Here is a 19,717-nt window from a genome sequence, read left to right on the forward strand (position 1 = left end):
AGGCCAATTGGCAACGCAAGGGTAAACCCATCTGGGCAGCAGCATTGTGGCAGGACATTGCTGCCCGTGTAGAACACATGACTCTAAAGGTACGTCATGTAGATGCTCACGTGCCCAAAAGCCGTGCCACTGAAGAACATCGAAATAATGAACAGGTAGACAAGGCTGCCAAAATAGATATAGCTCAGGTGGACCTGGACTGGGAGCGTAAGGGTGAGCTACTTGTAGCTCGATGGGCCCATGAGACATCGGGACATCTAGGGAGAGATGCAACATATAGGTGGGCTCGTGATCGAGGGGTGGACCTGACCATGGAGGCCATCACACAGGTCACTCATGAATGTGAAACATGTGCTGCAATCAAAAAAGCCACCAGAGTAGTCTCCCTGGAACAGAGGGCGGTGGTTGGGCTTTCAATATGGCGAGGCCTGGCAAATTGACTACATTGGACCACTGCCACGAACACGCCAAGGCAAGTGCTACGTACTCACCATGGTGGAAGCAACTACTGGTTGGCTAGAAACATATCCTGTAAACCATGCCACTGCCCGAAACACCATCTTAGGCCTCGAAAGGCAAATTTTATGGCGACACGGTACCCCAGAAAGAATTGAATCAGACAATGGGACTCATTTCCAAAATAACCTTATAAGCTCCTGGGCAAAGAAACATGGCATTGAGTGGGTATACCACATACCCTATCACCCTCAGGCATCTGGAAAAATTGAGAGATATAATGGACTGTTGAAGAGTATGTTGAGAGCACTAGGCAATGGGACATGGAAGCATTGGGATGCAAATTTAGCAGAAGCCACTTGGCTAGTTAACTCTAGAGGATCTGCTAACCGTCCTGGTCCTGCCCAAACAAAACCCCTACATACTGTGGGAGGAGATAAGGTCCCCGTGGTGCACATGGGGAAGTGGCTGGGGAAGGCAGTGTGGATTGCACCTCCCATGGGAAAAGGCAAACCCATTCGTGGGATTGTCTTTGCTCAGGGACCTGGGTGTACTTGGTGGGTAATGCGGAAGGATGGGGAGACCCAGTGTGTGCCTCAAGGACATTTAACTTTGGGGGAAAAATAATCTGTGATGTGAGTTGTATGTTGCAGGAAGTAATGTAGCAGGAATGACCTGAACTGCAGAGGAGTGAACTTCGCAAGGAACCAGACCAGTGCATCGGTGACCCAAACCAAGCCGACGTTGGTGCCCAACGATTGAACGTACTGCTTCTCCTGTCCTGACCACTTATCTTGATGGATGGGGCCCAAGTCATAACCTGTGTGTGAACATCTGAAGGAGTGGAAGAAGCCCCTGGAATATCTATCTCTTAAAGGACAAGGGATAGTAATTAATAAGAATGTATAAATCTGTACGTTGGGTATAAAAGTGGTTTAAGTATGTAGTTGCAGTTGTAAGTGTTGGTAAGAAAGGATTTCAGTAATGAGAATTAAATACAATAGTATGGTTAGAAGATATCTGTATTAAATTATGTGGGACCTGAGCAGGACGCAAATGGTATGGAATAAGGGGTGGAGATTGTATTAGGTCTGGCTGAGATGGAGTTAGTACTCCCTATAGCAGCCCTCATAGCACTGTGCTCTGCAGCTCTGTAGCTAGAAAGGTGTTGATAACACACCAGTGTTTTGGCTACTGCTGAGCAGTGCTGGCACAGCATCAAGGCTGTCTCTCCCAACATTTTTGCCCTCCCCTCAATGGCAGGCTGGGGCAGGGCAAGATCTTGGGACGGGACATAACCAGGACAGCTGACCTAAACTAACCAAACAGATATTCCATACCATATGACGTCAGCTCAGATATAAAAGCTAAGTGAAGGGAGACGGAGGGGGGGGCATTTTTGTCTTCCGGAGCAAGCACTACGCGTACTGGAGCCCTGCTTCCCAGGAAGTGGCCAGACATCGCCTGCTGATGGGAAGTAGAGAGTAACATCATTTGTTTTTTCTTTGCTTTCGCGCGCAACCTTTGCTATCATTTTATTAAACTGCCCTTATCTTGACCCACGAGCCTTTCGTTATATTTTTCTCTCCCCCGTTCCAGCTGAGGAGGGGGAGTGATAGAGCGGCTTTGGTGGGCACCTGGCATCCAGCCAGGGTCAACCCACCACAATAATATGAATATCAATGTCAGCCTGATTTTTAGTTGAGACTGCTGATCTCAAGAAAGAATACACTCCTTCATAACTCCTAAACTATATTAATGACATGAATGTTATTCTATGATATAACCATTAGCTGTAAAAGCAGTACTGAATTATACTTTCATCATTAAAAATGGCCTTATCCATAGCTACCATGGTTACAAAACACTGATGTAAAAAGTTGTGGCTCCACTACAAGGATCTATTCTTCTACACATTGAAAAATATCAAGTGCATCATGAGAAACACAAAAGGTCTGAAAAGAAACAAAAAATTGCATCCATTAAGAACATAGTGATTTACAACTAAATTTGTCATGCATTGCTACAATTCCCCCCCCCAAGAACCTCAAGTCATTAGGACTGAAACACTGCTTTGGAAAGTGATCATTCTTTGTAAGAAGATTACTCTATTTAGACTTCATTGCTTTTTTGCCAAGCATCAGCCATATAAGGAAACCAAAGTTCACTGCCATTTATTTTGTTCAGCCCTTTCAGATGCCTACTAAGAATGACCTTTATTGCTGCCTGGAAAGGTAAGTCTATAAATTGTAAGCTAAATAATTTACTTGTTATCAGCCACAGAAGACACTTTAGGTCAGTTAAATGTTAACATTTTTCCTCACACTATATCAAACAGATGGAGCTGGATTAATAACTTTTTCCTCATACACTATGTTACTTGATGCTGTTAAAGAACTACATATGTAGGAGTGTTAAAAATTTTTGCATAGAAATTACTTTGTCCAAGCCTCACAAATACCAATACATCTCAGACACTTGAGAGACTGAAGCACACACATCCTATCTGACCAACATGCTTCTTTTCAGTTTGTCAAACAGGAACAAAAATTGAAATAAGCTAGCACAGAGCTATGGCTTCTGGCTCATTTTGAATGTTCACAATATGAGAAATTCCTTGCCTTCACAAAAGAACTAACCAATAATTGCCTCTGAGGCACGTGAAATAAGTCTGTGGTGAGCAATACTGCTTTCACTACACGCAACTAGTTAGTTGGCATAACATAACAAGCACCAGCAGTACAAAACCTTACACCAAAACTTCGCATTTAGTTTCCCCTCCAATGGCTTCAAACAGAACTCCTTTAATAAAAATGATAAAGGAGAAAGTGGTCACCAAAACCAAACAAGGCTACCTTAACTCAGAGGTTCAACTACATATACTTTTAATAAGTCAGACCACTAGCTAGCTTTTTTTTTTTTAAACGGAGATTTTTAAGGTAAACTTGTACAAGGATCAAAATGCAATACAGACCTCTCCTATACAAGCTGAAGAAAAATACGCAGTCCAACTCATCATCTTGAGGACAGAGAGGGGGCAGAGGGAAAGAAGAGGCGGTGGCAGCAGTCGAAGGGAAAAACTGCAACATTTACAGAGGACTACGAGGGCACATTTTTATAAATAAATTTAACAACTATTTTGAAGACGACCGGCTAGACACTGACCGATATTCCAGAAAACAAGATGAAAGAAAAAAAAGAAACGGCAGATACAGGGAGCACCAAGCCTCAAGATCTTTCGATTAAATAAAAAAAAAAAAAAATACCTCCTTTAGAACTTTCTTATTTCCTGAGAACTTAATTCTACTTGCAGGGTTAGCAATCGTTTCGAAGGGAAGGAGCTGAAGAAGCACAGTCACAGAGTCGAGCAGTTTCAGTTCAATACAAACAAAGAAACTTCTGCGCCCGAGGAGCTTAAAAACTCTCGATCTCCCCAGATTCTTTCTTCAACCTCCACGATTACGTCCATACAAACGGCATTTCGGCCAAGAGGGGGAGAAACACAAGGGACAGCTAAACTACGCAAGGCAGAAAACAGGAATATAAAGGCCAAAAACAGGATATCAAAATGAAGCGTGAACTCCTTCCTTTTTCCCCCACCCCCTTCAGCAGAAGGATTTTTCGGTGGTTGTTGCTGCTGCTCCCCAAATCTTTCCCATTTAATCTACCTTGTCTGTCGGGCGTCTAAACCAGATCCAGCAGGCAGGAGTTTCTTTCGACCCCAATATTAAATCCAGTCGAGTTTTCTTCTCGTTAAGGGGGAAGGGGGGGGGGAATACGCAACAGCTTTGAACGAGGACAGGGGCGTTTGCAGAGCGTGCGACGTGCGTGTGCACTGGGAGAGGACGTCAGCGGAGCCGGGCTCCTCCCGACCCCTGCCACCAGCGGCGCCGGAGCCTGCCCCGCGACCGCCCGACAGAAACGATGCGCGGCGGCGAGACCGCAGTACCCCCCACCACCCCTCGCCTGCCTGCCTCCCCAGCGCGCTCAGCGCCACCACTCCGCCCCCAACCCCTCACCCCGAGCCGCGCTGCCCGAGAGCGGCGGCCGCCGCCAGCGCGAGAGGAACGGAAGAGCCTCCTACCTCACCTGCCCGCCCGCCGCTGGCCTCTCTCCCCGCCTCCTTTCGCGCACTTCCCCCTTCTCCCTCCGATTCAGCCTCCCACCACCCTCCCCGGCCTCAGCGGGGACCCAGAGAGGTGGCAGAGCTATGAAGTAGAGAGGAATACCCTAAGGGAGACGGAACAGGGACGGTAAGAAGACGCCGCGCACCGCTGCCCAGGCTGGGGTAGATATCGCAGCGGCGGGAGGAGGCGGGACGGGAGCGGGCAGACGCGACGCTCACGCCCCCACTGGTCGCGGACGAAAGGAGGAAGAGGATAAGCAAATACGAACGTCACCAACAAACCCCACTAACACACCCTCTCCCGCGCTAATGTAGGGCTGAGCCGCGACGCAGGCAATCCCGAGCCAGGGGCGTCGTGAGGGACGGGCCACCGCAGCCAATGGCGCTCAGCGGGGGGCGGGAGCGCGAGCGCGCTGTGGAGGAATGGGGCGAGGTGGAGGCTGAGGGCGTTGGCGCGGGGGTCAGGGGCCGGGGGGCAAAGGGCAGGGACGGGGCGGGGGCGCGGTTGTGAGGGCGGGGGGGGGGGCCGGGCGGGGGGGAGAGCGAGCTAATAGGGAGAGGTGGGAGTGGCGGGAGTAGCGCGCTGTAGAGGGGATGTGTCCTGAGGCTGTGCAAGGGGCCTTGCTGCCTTTGCCTGACGTGCGGGCCGGGGACTGGGATGGGGCCGGGCCGCAACGCAACGGGTGCCTGCAGGCGTCCTTCCTGGTCCAGTAACCACACGGGACTGAGGAACCCCTGCTCTAGGGTACAGGTGTTGCTGGTTTCCCTCCGCGTTTTTGGCATAGTTTGTCTTCTGCATGTCTTGCGTTCATGGCCATCCCAGCAGCTGCCACTCCATTGCGGCTCACTCTCCCTAACTTTCAGTTACCAGGAATTGGGAGAACAAACGCATCTGGGAAAAAAAGCTAACAACCTCCACTCAAACCAGATGTTTGAATATGTTATATTAAACTTTGATGCAAACAACAGTTAAAGTAAAGCCACATAAATGCTCACACTGTTTCATGTAAACCCCACAATACAGTTGTATTTTTTTCCTCAAATATTTCAACCTCCTTGGTACATTATGTTATTTGTTATAGACGCTCGTGACAAATTGGAGGAACCAATTTGTAGTGAAAAAGAAGTCGAATTTATTAGCAAGCGATAAAAGAGCAAAACAGCGCTGGGCGGCCGGGGAGGCAGTGCTCCGCCACAAGCACGCAACTTTAGGTTATAGTTACATTCCTTATATACATTCCATGTATCTCTTTCTTGCAAGTCTCCGCCTTGTCCTGCTTCTTCTTTCTTCATTCGTGCAGGTCTGTCACTAGGCAGATTCGGTCTATCTTCTCAAGGACGAGTATCTTTTTGATATAGAATGTCCTTTGATATAGAAAAATGCAGTCTTGGTGGAGCCCATCCCGTTATCTGGTAAATTATAGTTGTTCTTTTCCCTCCTTAGCTAGTAAGTTATAGCCGTTGCCCTCTTCCCGTGACCTTTACGCACCAATTAAGAAAGTTTTGTTATTTACACAAGGCATCTGCTAACTCTCAATATGTCTCTTTTCCCTTACCGATTTCATGAACAAAGTTAACCCGTTCATTACAATCCCCCCTTTTCTATTTGATCCTGATTTTGTTCATTAAATCGCTCCAATGCTTCTTTTGCCCGCCCAAGGATAGGAGTAATTCTTCCATCCCCGATTTGTTCATATTGCTTTCGTAGCAGCATTAAATGTGCAGCTTCCAAGCGCCCTTTAACAATAGCGATCAACTTATTAAAAATGCATGGCCCAAAAGTCAAGAATAAGATCAACAAAATAAGAGGTCCTGCAATAGTTGATAATAGGGTGGTCAACCAGGGTGAATAATTAAACATGGACTCATACCAGCTCTGTTGTACTTCCCAGTCCTTTTTCCGTTTTTCTAACCCCTCCCGTAGCTTGGCCATTGTATCTCTCACTACTCCAGTATGGTCAACATATACACAACACTCCTCTCGTAGGGCTGTACATAACCCCCCCTGCTGCATGAACATTAAGTCTAAACCCCGTCTGTTTTGTAATACCACTTCCGATAAAGACCTAACAGACTGTTCTAGGGCTGTCATGGCTTCTTCTATCCTAGTCAAATCCTCGTCGACTGCTACCCTTAGGGATTGAAATTTTTGATTCTGTTGTACGAGGGAAGTTATTCCTGTACCAGCTCCAGCAGCTCCGATTGCCATGAGGGTTGCCACCGTGAGGGCTGTAAAGGGCTCACGTTTTTGTATGTGATGGGCCTGAGTAGTTTGATAGTCATACACAAAATCTTCGGTATGGTAAATAAGCCTAGGTATCACAGCTACTTGTATACAATACTCAGTTGTCCAATCAAAGACCTTTAGGGATATACAAGGTGTAACCCCAGTTTGGGAACAAATCCACTTAGTATTATTTGCAGGAATTAACCACTCAGCTTTTAGTCCTCTTGATTTACGAGTTGTGTTACACAGGTGTCGTTTGTCTTTTGGGACATTTCCTATACATCTTCCTTTTCCTGATACTTGGGACATTGTTATCCCTTGCTTACGTCCAGATTCCTTATTCCACATACATTGAACTGGATTTGCTCCGTTGGCCTTTTTAAATCTACTGTCCACCCCAATAGCTTCATAAAAGGGCGGTCGAATGTCATAACATAACCAACAATGCTCAGTTATATTGGGGTAGGTGGCATTCAGTACCTGATAGCTGGCTTGGAGCATATCCCACAATGGGTTGATTCTTGTTGATATTCCCGGGATATTATTTTCAGCGACGCCTATGCTAGGAAGGATTGTAACAGTATGTACAATACTGTTGCTATCCTCTTCCTCTGCTATGACCGGATTTGGTCCCACACCAGAGGGTTCATTTGGCGCCAGCTCCTTCCTTATTGTAATTATTCCCCCTGAGTCTGCGCCTGGTTCCCAAAGTCTGATTCCCCATGTTCTCCCTGTTAGCCAAGCAGGATCTGTTGGGTTGGTTACATTAATATAAATATATGGGCAATTTCCACTCCATGGTCCTGTTTGGCTTCCATCCCAGCCATGCGAAGCAGGTGTACATCCATGAGGTCCCCATCCTACGGATAGGAATTTATCTGGACCTCCCCCAGGGGTCCAGTCAGAAGCTATAGTCTCGCAACCCCAATAAGAACAATAGTAAGAGTTGGGATGGTTGCAATACCCCTTTCCAGGGTTAGAACTGGGGCAAAAATAAAAGCCTAAGTTATGTAGACATGGGTCCCTAGGTACGAGTCGACACAGAGATTGATTAAAACTTGGGGCCCCGGTAGCAATTACTTGTTGTAGCATCATTTGATCCTCCCACCTATAGAGCGTCCATTTATAAGGTTGGTGGGGGTTCCCATTCCCTTGGGTTATCCCTATTAGCATTAGGGACAGTCTTATCATCCAAGTGCTTAATCTTAAGTTTGAGAAAAGTGGTGTACCCTTACCCTTGTGACAGGTATTCCGAGGATGTTGACAATCATTTTGATTTTTATCTTTATCCCTGGTGAGAGATGGGAGACTTCGGGGAAGCTCTGAGGATATTTTGTTTGGGAGTAATAAGTCAGGAGGCTCCGTGAGCCTCCTTTGGAGGTGGTTCATCAACCTTGATCCCCACAACAGTACGTCTCTGCCTTCTTCTCTGCCTACTCTGTTGCTTAGAGCAGCGAGGTGTACCATCTTCTCGGCAGCAGTCGTATTCTTCAGGGGAACCTCCTTTATATTCGGTTTGCTCTGACTTATATGCGTCCCAATTTTTTTATCCTTGAGCTCCCCACCCCACTCTGGCCACTGTTCATCTGCACTATTTCAGCCTTTGTTGTACGTGTCCCGTTTACATAAAGACAACACCTCTCAGGGTTTATGCCTTTAGCAAAAATATCCTCACCACTCTTTAGAGTCCTTTATAATTTTTCCCGGTTGATACACCCACACGTAATGTTTACCTGTTTGCAAGTATAATTTTTGTGGCAAATACCACTAGAGGAATACCGGAATACCTATAGGAGCAATGTGTCCGCCACTTTCCTTTACAGAGTTTACACCTGTAGCATACAAAGGGATGACATATACAGTGAGGATTTTTACAAAAGATAGTCTCACTCATCCACTTTTCTTCGGAACTTAATCTTCAAACCATCAGGGTCTCTGGTTGCCTTCCAGTGAGAGCTCTGAATTGGTCCTTTGATTCTGCTTGCGTGAGTTCATCCTCGTTCTGCAGTCCGGACAGCAGTTTCTGTGGTAAGTAAAACAAGAAAGGGCCCCTCCCACCTAGGAGTGAGAGAGGATTCTCTCCAGACTCTGATTAATACCATATCACCTGGCTTCACTGAATGCATATATATATCTAGGGGTGGCCTCTGTACCACCATTCCCTTCCTTCGCAATCGCTCTCTTCTTTTCATCAGCTGAACAATATAATGGTTAATACTGTCTTCATCTAAAGTAGGGTAATTAACTGGGCATTCCATATCATAGGGCATGCCATATAATATTTCAAATGGGGAAATTCCAGTATCCGCTCGGGGCTGAGTCCGAATATTTAATAAAGCAATTGGCAAACATTTTACCCATGACATTTTGGTTTCTATCATTAACTTAGTTAATTGTTTCTTTATTTCTCCATTCATTCGTTCCACTTTCCCGGAGCTTTGGGGGTGCCAGGGGGTATGGAACTCCCATTTAGTTCCAAAGGGGGCTAAAGCTTCTTTTACTACTTTGGAAACGAAATGTGGGCCTCTATCTGAATCAATAGTTTCAATATTTCCATATCGTGGTATGATATGTTCTAAAAGTACTTTTACCACCGTATTGGCAGTTGCCCTAGCAGTAGGGAACGCCTCGACATAATGAGTGAGGTGGTCTACCAATACAAGTAAATGTTTATATCGCCCTACTTTAGGGAGATCAGTAAAATCAATCTGTATTTTGGCAAATGGTCGGTGTGCTAATTCCCGTCCCCCTTGTACTTTTTCTCTAAGATGCTGTTTATTGATCCTCTGACACGTTAGGCACCCTTGTACGATTCCCTTGGCTACATTATAAACCCCAATACACATGTACTTTATTGCAAACTGATCGACCAGCGCTTGGACACCCCAATGAGTCTTTGAGTGCATACCTCTCATTATTTTCCATGTTAGTGCTTTTGGTAACACCTGTCTCCCATCGGGTAGTTCCCACTTACCCTCTTTTTCCACTACTCCCATTCCCCTCAATTTATCCATTTCGGGTTTACTAAACTGTGGGCTTAGGGTTTTTGCCGGCGTTTCACCCGCTGGCGGGGTGATAGTCACAGCAAGTAGTGCTGCCGCCTTGGCCTCTTGGTCAGCGAGATTATTCCCTCGAATTTCAGGGGTCATTCCGCTTTGGTGTCCCCTAACATGTACCACAGCTATTCGCTTGGGCCCTCTTATTGCTTGTAGAGTTTTGACAATTAGTTCCTCGTGGACCAAACCCTTTCCTTGAGAGTTAATAAGTCCCCGCTCTTCCCAAATTTTTCCGAAAGTGTGTACCACTCCATACGCATATTTTGAATCCGTGTACACGGTCCCTTCTTTGTCCTTTAAAAGTTCCAATGCTCTAAGTACTGCATATAACTCACATGCCTGCGCCGACCAACTAGGACTGAGGGGTCCGGATTCTTTTACTTCTAGGCTCTCTCCATCCACAATTGCATATCCTGACTTCCTTTTCCCTGCTATTACTTGAGATGACCCATCAGCGAATAACTTTTCTCCCTTTTCCAATTCTACCTCTTCCAGATCTGGCCTAATTTTCATTTGTTCTTCAATGGTTTGGAGGCAATTATGTGTTAACTCCTCCTCAGGACCCCCATACAAAAATTGTGCCGGGTTCTGCAAGCTCGTTGTTCCGATTTCCAATTTAGGGGAATGGATTAGGATCCCCTCATATTTTAAAAGCCTAGCATCAGTGATCCATTTTTCAGCTTTTTGTTGTAGAACTCCTCGAATATTATGGGGGGAGAACACCCTTAATTCACTTCCAAACGTTATCTTATTCGCTTCTTCCACTATCAGGGCTACAGCAGCGACTGCCTGTAAACAGGTTGGCCACCCTCTACTGACGGGATCTAATAATTTGGAAATGTATCCTACGGGTTTCTTTTTTCCTGCCCACTCCTGAGTCAAAACCCCGTATGCTGTCCCCTCCTCGGTGGCCACAAATAAATAAAAGGGTCTCTTCACATCAGGCAGACTCAAGACAGGGGCATTAACTAGATCAGCCTTGAGACTCTCTAATCGTTCTTCATCCTCCTGAGTCCATTTAAGCAGTCCATCCACAGTTAGCTTTTGATACAAAAATCGCACTTTTGCACTAAAGTTCTCTATCCAGTGCCTACAATACCCAAATAGCCCCAACAGTTGTCTAATGTGTCGTTTACTCCTCGGGGCTTTCAGTGATAAAATCCCATTTACTCGTTCAGGGTCCAACTTCTTAGTCCCCTTGCTTATCCAGTGTCCTAAATATTTTACCTCCTCTTCCACAAACTGTAGTTTTGACCGTGATATCTTGAGGCCTTGAAGGCTCAAGAAATTTAACAATCGTATGCTTTCTTTTCTGACTGTCTCCCGATTCTCTCCTGCCAACAATAAGTCATCTACATACTGTACTAGCACAACCCCATCTTGCAACCGGTATTCCCGTAGAATTCGTTCTAGGGCTTGTCCAAATAAGTTTGGGGATTCCGTGAACCCTTGGGGAAGTACAGTCCACCTTAACTGCTGTTTCCTATGAGTGTCTGGGTCTTCCCACTCAAAGGCAAAATAATCTCTACTTTCCTCCTTTAGAGGGCATGACCAGAATGCATCCTTAAGATCTATTACACTATACCATTGGTTCTCGGGCCCCAGTTGACTCAGCAGGGTGTGTGGGTTTGCCACTACCGGGAACCGGCTGACAGTCCGTTTATTGATTTCTCTTAGGTCATGCACCAGCCGATAGCCACCATCGGATTTTTTTACTGGTAAAATCGGGGTATTAAAAGGGGACATGCAGGGTTCGAGTACCCCCTTTCCCAATAGTCTCTCAATCTCAGGTTTTAGTCCCCTTCTCCCTTCATTAGATAAAGGATATTGTTTAACTCTTACTGGAATCTCAGGGTTCTTAATAACCACCTCAAACGGTTCAATATCCAGTTTTCCAACTGTTTCGGGAGTATACCATACTTCGGGGTTAATTTGCTTCTCGTCCTCCTCTGTAAGGGGACAAAGCCTGATTTTTAACTCTTCCTTCTCCACATCCACCCGAATCCCCATTTCTACGATTAAATCCCTACCTAATAGGTTATATTCCGCTTCAGGTACCAACAACAGCGTTCCGATTCCATATCTGCAACTTGATTCCATCGCCACATCTTTTATAACAGGGACCCTAAAAGGTTCCCCTTTTGCCCCAATTACATTAACTTCATCTCCGGATAGTTTACATCCCGGAGGTAATGATTGCACAGTAGACCTTTCGGCCCCGGTATCTACAAGAAAGATCACCTCCTGGCGCTGAGGACCCACTTTTAAAGTTATTAAGGGCTCTTTCTTACCAGGGGTCCTCAGCAAATAGAGCCCCTGACCCCGCTAATCCTCCCGGAACGCTTTTTCATCCTGAATCCTTTTTCTACATTCTCTCTCTTCATGTGTCCTCTTTTCCTGCAATACAAACATTCCACGGCCTTATCTCCCCTACCAGATCTACCGGGTCTCATTATCACACCTTTCTGTCCTTCTCTTACCGCTGCAACCAGCAGCCTAGTCTGCCGCTTTTCCGTTTCCTCTTCTTGCCTCACATACACCTCCTGAGCTTCCCTAAGTAATTCATCCAACCCCCGTTCCTGCCAGTCCTCAATTTTTTCCAACTTCTTCCTAATATCTCCCCACGACTTGGCCACAAACTGAGTTTTCAACAACGCTTGTCCTACAGGAGTAGCAGGATCTACCCCAGAATATAACTGGAAACTTCTCCTTAACCTTTCAAGCCATTCTGTTGGGGGTCTCATCTTTTTTCTGCTGTTCACGAAAGGCTTTATTAATATTCTGCCCTCTGGGAACGGATTCCCGTATCCCCTGAATTATAATTATTCTCAAGTCTGACATATTATTTCTATGAGCCGGATCTTGATTATTCCAATTTGGCCGATTTAGGGGCCATTTTTGATCCGCTGCCGGACCAGCCTGATGTTGCTGGTCCCACACTCTCATCCCAGCCCCTCTAATCATTTCTCTTTCCTCTACGGTGAATAATATGCCCAGGATAGATTGTAATTCATCCCACGTGTACAAATTCGGTCCCAAGAATTGATCCAGCCTCTCGGCTACCCCCAGGGGATCATCTAACAGACCCCCCATTTCCTTCTTAAATTCTCTTACATCCCCTGTATTAAGGGGAACTGCCACATACCCCGTTCCCAGCCCCCCCTGTCCGTCCCCACCAGGCACTAACATTTCCCGAAGAGGAAACAATCCCTCCCTTCCTCGCCTTATTTTATTACGTACAGACCTTCTGGGAGGGGGTGCCGGGGTCGGGGAATCAGGTTCCGAATCTATCCCTTCCCGGGCCTGGGCTATTTCCTGGCCTTGGGGTGGGTCCTGGATCGGAAGGGCATGAGGGGCATAGGGAGGGGGCCAAAGGGGGTCCTCATCATCTTTTCGAGGTTTATCTGGTCTGTTTTCCCTTAAGGCAAAGAGGAATGACGGCTCCCAGGATTGGGGAATCCATAGGGCGGCATATTCGCTCTCCTCCGGGCTGACTGGTGGTCTTTTATTATTTACCCATATATTTAATTGTTGACACACCCAGTCCTCGGAGGACCCGAACACGGGCCAGAGTACATGAGGATTATTGAGAGGTTTCCCACCCCAAATCTCAATACAATAATTAATCATCTTTTCCTTAGACTTATCTGTTCTCTTTGGTGAACTGTCCCAATATCTTATCATCAGGCCTAAGGGACTATCAGGGGGTATGTCCAGTAACTTATCTTTCATCCCCATCCCCATGGATCCAGAGGGCTTGCTTTTCCTCTGTCCCATCTTCCGAGGTGCCCTTATCCACACACACACTCACTTCCCCTCGGTCGTGACTCGCTCCCTCGCGGGCTACGAGAACTGCACTACTGGAGGGTCCGCACTCGCGTGATCTCAGAGAGACCTCTCACACAGTCGCACCTCGGGATAACCACCCCAACCAAACGGTTCACGGCTTATACTCACCCACTCCTAGGGTCTTCGCTTGGTCTTCGTGCACAAAATTTAAGGGGTCCTGCAGGTTCTTTTGCTCAGTTATCGTAATTTAAAGGGGTTCGCGGGTCCAGGGTATGGCGGGGGCACCTCCTCAAGACGGGGCTATCCAAGGATAGGGTGCCTCCCCGCTTGCGAGGGTCCACACCAAAGAACCTGGATCCGAGTCACGGCACCAAATTTGTTATAGACGCTCGTGACAAATTGGAGGAACCAATTTGTAGTGAAAAAGAAGTCGAATTTATTAGCAAGCGATAAAAGAGCAAAACAGCGCTGGGCGGCCGGGGAGGCAGTGCTCCGCCACAAGCACGCAACTTTAGGTTATAGTTACATTCCTTATATACATTCCATGCACCTCTTTCTTGCAAGTCTCCGCCTTGTCCTGCTTCTTCTTTCTTCATTCGTGCAGGTCTGTCACTAGGCAGATTCGGTCTATCTTCTCAAGGACGAGTATCTTTTTGATATAGAATGTCCTTTGATATAGAAAAATGCAGTCTTGGTGGAGCCCATCCCGTTATCTGGTAAATTATAGTTGTTCTTTTCCCTCCTTAGCTAGTAAGTTATAGCCGTTGCCCTCTTCCCGTGACCTTTACGCACCAATTAAGAAAGTTTTGTTATTTACACAAGGCATCTGCTAACTCTCAATATGTCTCTTTTCCCTTACCGATTTCATGAACAAAGTTAACCCGTTCATTACATTATTGAAAATGCTGTTAACTGTAACATAGTAATGTACAAATATGTTTGAAAAGCAGCCAATGGGTTTATTGTAGGTCACATGACTTCAATATTCATGTTTGTTAGATCTCAACAGTATGTTGATGGAAATGTTTTTCTGTTTAATTTCCTTGTTTGTTTGAAATAGGTATTTGATAACCAAATGTGTATGCAATATGCCGTTTTAACAGTCCTGGAGCCTGAAGTTCTGCTCAGCCACAAAACAGCGCACAAAGCTGACAGCAGGGTGGATTTGCACATGCTGCTCACCTTCTGCTCCTTAATTGTGGTCTGCAGAGACCATGTCTAAAGACAGAGGTAGTGTCATTTTCATGCCCATTTAATCCCTGGCTTCTCTACTGGGACTGTCAGCAACTAAGCTGGTATCATGTTTTATTATGATAATCTGTTTACTGAGAAACGGACAAAATGCTAAAAAATGCCATTTTATATGAGCCACTGAACACCAACAGAAAATGGTATGTCAGGTTAGTATCGACCTGTCCCTGATTTTAGCATACAACTAGAAGTGAAAAGTCCTTTAAACCTTCACCAGTCCCTGTAAGTAACTCCAATTGATATTTCCTGTTCAGGATCATTAGTTGCTTTGTTAAGTTTCTTATGAGGCTGTCCTGGTTTCAGCTGGGATAGAGTTAACTGTCTTCCTAGTAGCTTGTACAGTGCTATGTTTTGAGTTCAGTATGCAAAGAATGTTGATAACACTGATGTTTTCAGTTGTTGCTCAGTAGTATTTAGACTATAGTCAAGGATTTTCCAGCTTCTCATGCCCAGGCAGGGCACAAGAAGTTGGCACAGGACACAGCCAGGGCACCTGACCCAAAGTGGACAACGGTGTATTCCATACCATGTGACGTCCCATCTAGTATAGGAACTGGGAAGTGGGGGGCAGGGAATCGCGGCTTCGGGAATGGCGGGATGTCGGTCGGTGGGTGGTGAGCAATTGCCCTGTGCATCATTTGTACATTCCAATCCTTTCATTATTGCTGTTGTAATTTTATTAGTGTTATCATTATCATTATTAATTTATTCTTTTCTGTTCTATTAAACTGTTCTTATCTCAACACAGGAGTTTTACTTCTTTTTTCCCAATTTTCTCCCCCATCCCACTGGATGGGGGGGAGTGAGTGAGCAGCTGCGTGGTGCTTAGTTGCTGGCTGGGGTTAAACCACGACAGAGGCTTTGTATGAAGATGGTTTAATCTTAAGCAACAAAACATACAGGTCATCACATTTATAGAAGTCCACTATGTTTAACAATACTGTTATTTATTTAAAACTTCTTGTCTGTATATGGGCATTGTATGTTTGAGTATCCCATTTGTATCCAGATATAGAAAATAAGCATGCATTTCTACTAGGGTAATAATATTTGTTTATTGTTTCTTTACTTTTCTACAAATCCTCATCTTTACAGAGCATACAGTCCTCTTTGGGGACTACATCTATGCCTAAATTTAAATAATTAAACTAAATTAAATATAACCATCAGAGTTTGTAAAAAATAAAATTATATACATATATATATTTCCCAAAACATTAAATCACCTCCATTTTTTCTTGTTCAGATAAGCCATTTTCTTCAAATGACTCACCTTTGGACTAAGGCCAAGTATGAGAACTTCAGCCCCTCAAGTTAAAAGCACTGGCAACAGATTTAGAATTTCTCACTATAGTGCACTACACTGGTGCTATAATAAAATTCCTAATATTTTATCTCATGAGAACAGTTGATCATTCCTGTCTAATACACAATAATGTATCTTTATCATAATTAATATGAATGCCTCTCTGTAACTGATGTCTTCCATCATGAACTTTTCAAGGCATCTTCATAATTAATATGAATGCCTCTCTGTAACTGATGTCCTCCATTATGAACTCTTCAAGGCATCTGTTTTATGCATGAATTATCATAACTTTTAAAATGTGAAAATGTTTACTGCAAATTGCTAAATACATTTATTAATGCAGCAGGGAAATCGATGGGTGTGTGTAGGGTTCAATTATATGGAACTTAGTTACCAGGCCTGAAAGTAGCTCATGATCGCAAGAGTATTCCAGACGCCTTTAGAAGGCCTTGAACAGAATAAGCAAGAAGATAGAAAAAGAAAGAGCCCAGTTAGAAAAACACAGGTGCACATTCCACGATAAAGGGAACTTGGCACAAACCACCTCAATTCAGGGGCTTATCTCGACCAATTGGACTGAGACAAGTTTCGCATGCTCTAGCTAACATAGCAAATTATATCCTGTGTGTATGCATGTGTACAGAGTGAGTATAACTAACTGTATCTTATGTTTATACGCGTGGACAGTATCGATGTAACCAATCACAGTTTATGCTTGTGTGCGTGGACACCAAATGCTTGCATGCAGCAGCCAATCAAAGATTCTAAGCAACTTAGAGAATTGTATAAGAATGCTCAGCTAGGCTCAATAAACTGGCAACTTTAATCATCATATTGGTGTTCTATTGTCCGGGCCCCGCATGGAATAACCCTAAACCCTACAGGTGTGGGAAATTTATAGCAACTGTTTGTTAAAGAATTTTCAAACGTGGGTTTCTCTAGGTTTGCTTTATTAACAACTCAGAGTTGGGCCACCACCGCAGTGAATGGCCCAACTCTGAGTTGTTAATAAAGCAAACCTAGAGAAACCCACGTTTGAAAATTCTTTAACAGAATTGGCAACCCAGATGGGACTCTAGGACACAAGAGAGAAAGAGAGCAATGGGATATTTTTCTGGACAAACTCATTGCCAATACTCAATTGCCAGCTAATCAGGTGAGTTCACCAAAGAGACTTGGGCACAGGTAATTCCAGATAAAAATTATCCTGGGAAACTCTTGTGTTTAAACTTGCAAAAAAACTTAATTAAGAAAGATGGGGTTAGCACCCAGCATTGAAAGGGGGACGCCCCTTGCTGAGGTTTTAGAAAATTGGAAAAAGATACCCTTGGCACAGACATTGCAAAAAAAGAAATCGATAATATTGTGCCAAGAGGAATGGCCGTTCCTGACGAAAAATAGAGGAGGAGGGCCAATGGATGAGTGGCCTCCTAAGGGAACATTTAAACCCCATAAGCAAAAATTTCTGGGAATGATTTTGGAAGACTCCGGAAGTCAAGATATTGATTATTGGTATATTTGGTATAATTGGGCACAACAAAGGAGAAAAACTCCCTTGTTGAAAATGAGGAAAAGTTTACTTCCCTCGGCCCCTGAGGCTGAGGAAACTGAGCTTTTCTCAAAAGGTGCTAGCATGTATCCAATGCATTTGGACTACATCCCAAACCCGAGAGCAGGACCGGGTGCACCTGCTGAAGTTCCTGCAGTAACTGCAATAATGAGGCATGAACCTTGGAAGCAAGGTGATTTAGTAGCCTGGCAATCAAAGATGCCTTGGCTGCGTGATGATGCTGAAAAATGTGCTCAATTGTTATCGGGAATTGTCACCCCCAATTGGAATGATATGAGGACTCTGCTGCAAGAATTATTTCAGGCAGAGGAAAGAGAAAAGATTTTCCAAAAGGATAGAGAAATTGCTCAGAGAGGCCAGGTGTTAAACCCATGGCCTGAACAAGATCCACAATGGAATCTTGCAACCACAGGAGCTAGGGCTCACCGAGCTGCCATTCAACAATTAATAGAAGCAGTTTGCCAAGCTGGTGTGAGAGTAACTAATTGGAAAAAGGTTTTAGAATGTAGGCAGAGACCTGATGAATATCCAAGTGATTACTGGGGACGATTGAAAGCAACTTTGTTGAAATATGGGGGCATGACCTGTGACAATTTCCAGGAGCCTTTAGCTATCAGTGTTTTTGTAGATCAATCTGCTCCAGACATAAGTAAATATTTTAAGAAACATATGCCAGGCTGGCAGGGTGAGACATTAGCTAAAATTCTAAGTATTGCTGCCTTTGTTTTTGACAGGAGATCTGAAGAAAAACAAAAACAGGAAGAAGAGAAATTAAAAATCAAAAGAAAGCAAGAGCGGAAAGAGAATAGAGAGAAATTGGACTGTTAGCTGCAGCAATTACTCAGAATTTTAACCCATGAATGGGAGGTCGGGGATTTTCTCTGGGAAGATTTAGGGGAAGAGGGGCGCAAGGTAGAGCACCCCCTGTTTCCCAATATGCTAACTCTTTAGAGTGTTTTTATTGTGGAAATTTAGGACATATGCAAAGAGAGTGCCCACTGAGACCTGTTGCAACCCGAGGAGGATTCCTACCTGCTGGACCACCACGACCTCATTTGCAGTAAAGAATGGTATTCCTCTTCTCTGGGAACTAAAAAAGAACAATGGGACCTGTCGGAATCAAGGTAGATGAGCACGGTCAGATTTCTGCAAAGGTAAATGGTGTTCTTGTTACTTTCCTAGTAGATACAGTGTCCTGGTTTCAGCTGGGATAGAGTTAACTGTCTTCCTAGTAGCTGGTACAGTGCTATGTTTTGAGTTCAGTATGCAAAGAATGTTGATAACACTGATGTTGTCAGTTGTTGCTCAGTAGTGTTTAGACTATAGTCAAGGATTTTTCAGCTTCTCATGCCCAGCCAGCGAGAAAGCTGGAGGGGCACAAGAAGTTGGCACAGGACACAGCCAGGGCACCTGACCCAAACTGGCTAACGGTGTATTCCATACCATGTGACGTCCCATCTAGTATAGGAACTGGGAAGTGGGGGCGGGGAATCGCCACTCGGGGACGGGTGGTGAGCAATTGCCCTGCGCATCATTTGTACATTCCAATCCTTTTATTATTGCTGTTGTCATTTTATTAGTGTTATCATTATCATTATTAGTTTCTTCTTTTCTGTTCTATTAAACTGTTCTTATCTCAACCCTCGAGTTTTACTTCTTTTTTTCCTGATTTTCTCCCCCATCCCACTGGATGGGGGGGAGTGAGTGAGCAGCTGCGTGGTGCTTAGTTGCTGGCTGGGGTTAAACCACGACATATGGGAGCAACATTGTCTCTGTTAAACTTCGAAGTCCCCCAGATGTCAAATGAAACTGTGATGGTACGGGGAGTGGTAGGGGAAGAGATAAAATATTTGTCTACTCCTCTGCCAGTAGTTTTGAATGGAAAATTAGTCTGGGGAAGATTTGTAATTCCTCCAGACTCTCCCATTTCCCT

At 44.9% G+C, this 19,717-nt stretch overlaps 2 protein-coding genes across 11 annotated transcripts in view; one reads left to right on the forward strand and one right to left on the reverse strand.

Moving 5' to 3' along the window:
• Positions 1-4,858, reverse strand: part of LOC126035239 (erbin-like) — a 171,245-nt gene extending 166,387 nt beyond the window's left edge. For 3 of the 10 annotated variants that reach the window (XM_049793512.1, XM_049793511.1, XM_049793516.1), the window contains exon 1: positions 3,431-3,713. In XM_049793512.1, coding sequence (XP_049649469.1) covers positions 3,431-3,475 — 45 coding nt within the window. In that variant the 5' untranslated portion in view covers positions 3,476-3,713. Of the gene's footprint in view, positions 1-3,430; positions 3,714-4,124 lie in introns of those variants that run through there. The other 7 variants (XM_049793513.1, XM_049793510.1, XM_049793514.1 and 4 more) reach the window with 7 other exon arrangements.
• The window catches only part of LOC126035315 (translation initiation factor IF-2-like), a 307,625-nt gene that overhangs the window by 259,769 nt on the left and 28,139 nt on the right, over positions 1-19,717 (forward strand). The window lies entirely within an intron of this gene.

This window comes from Accipiter gentilis, chromosome W (genome assembly GCF_929443795.1).
Source record: "Accipiter gentilis chromosome W, bAccGen1.1, whole genome shotgun sequence".
NCBI classification, from domain to species: Eukaryota; Metazoa; Chordata; class Aves; order Accipitriformes; family Accipitridae; genus Astur; species Astur gentilis.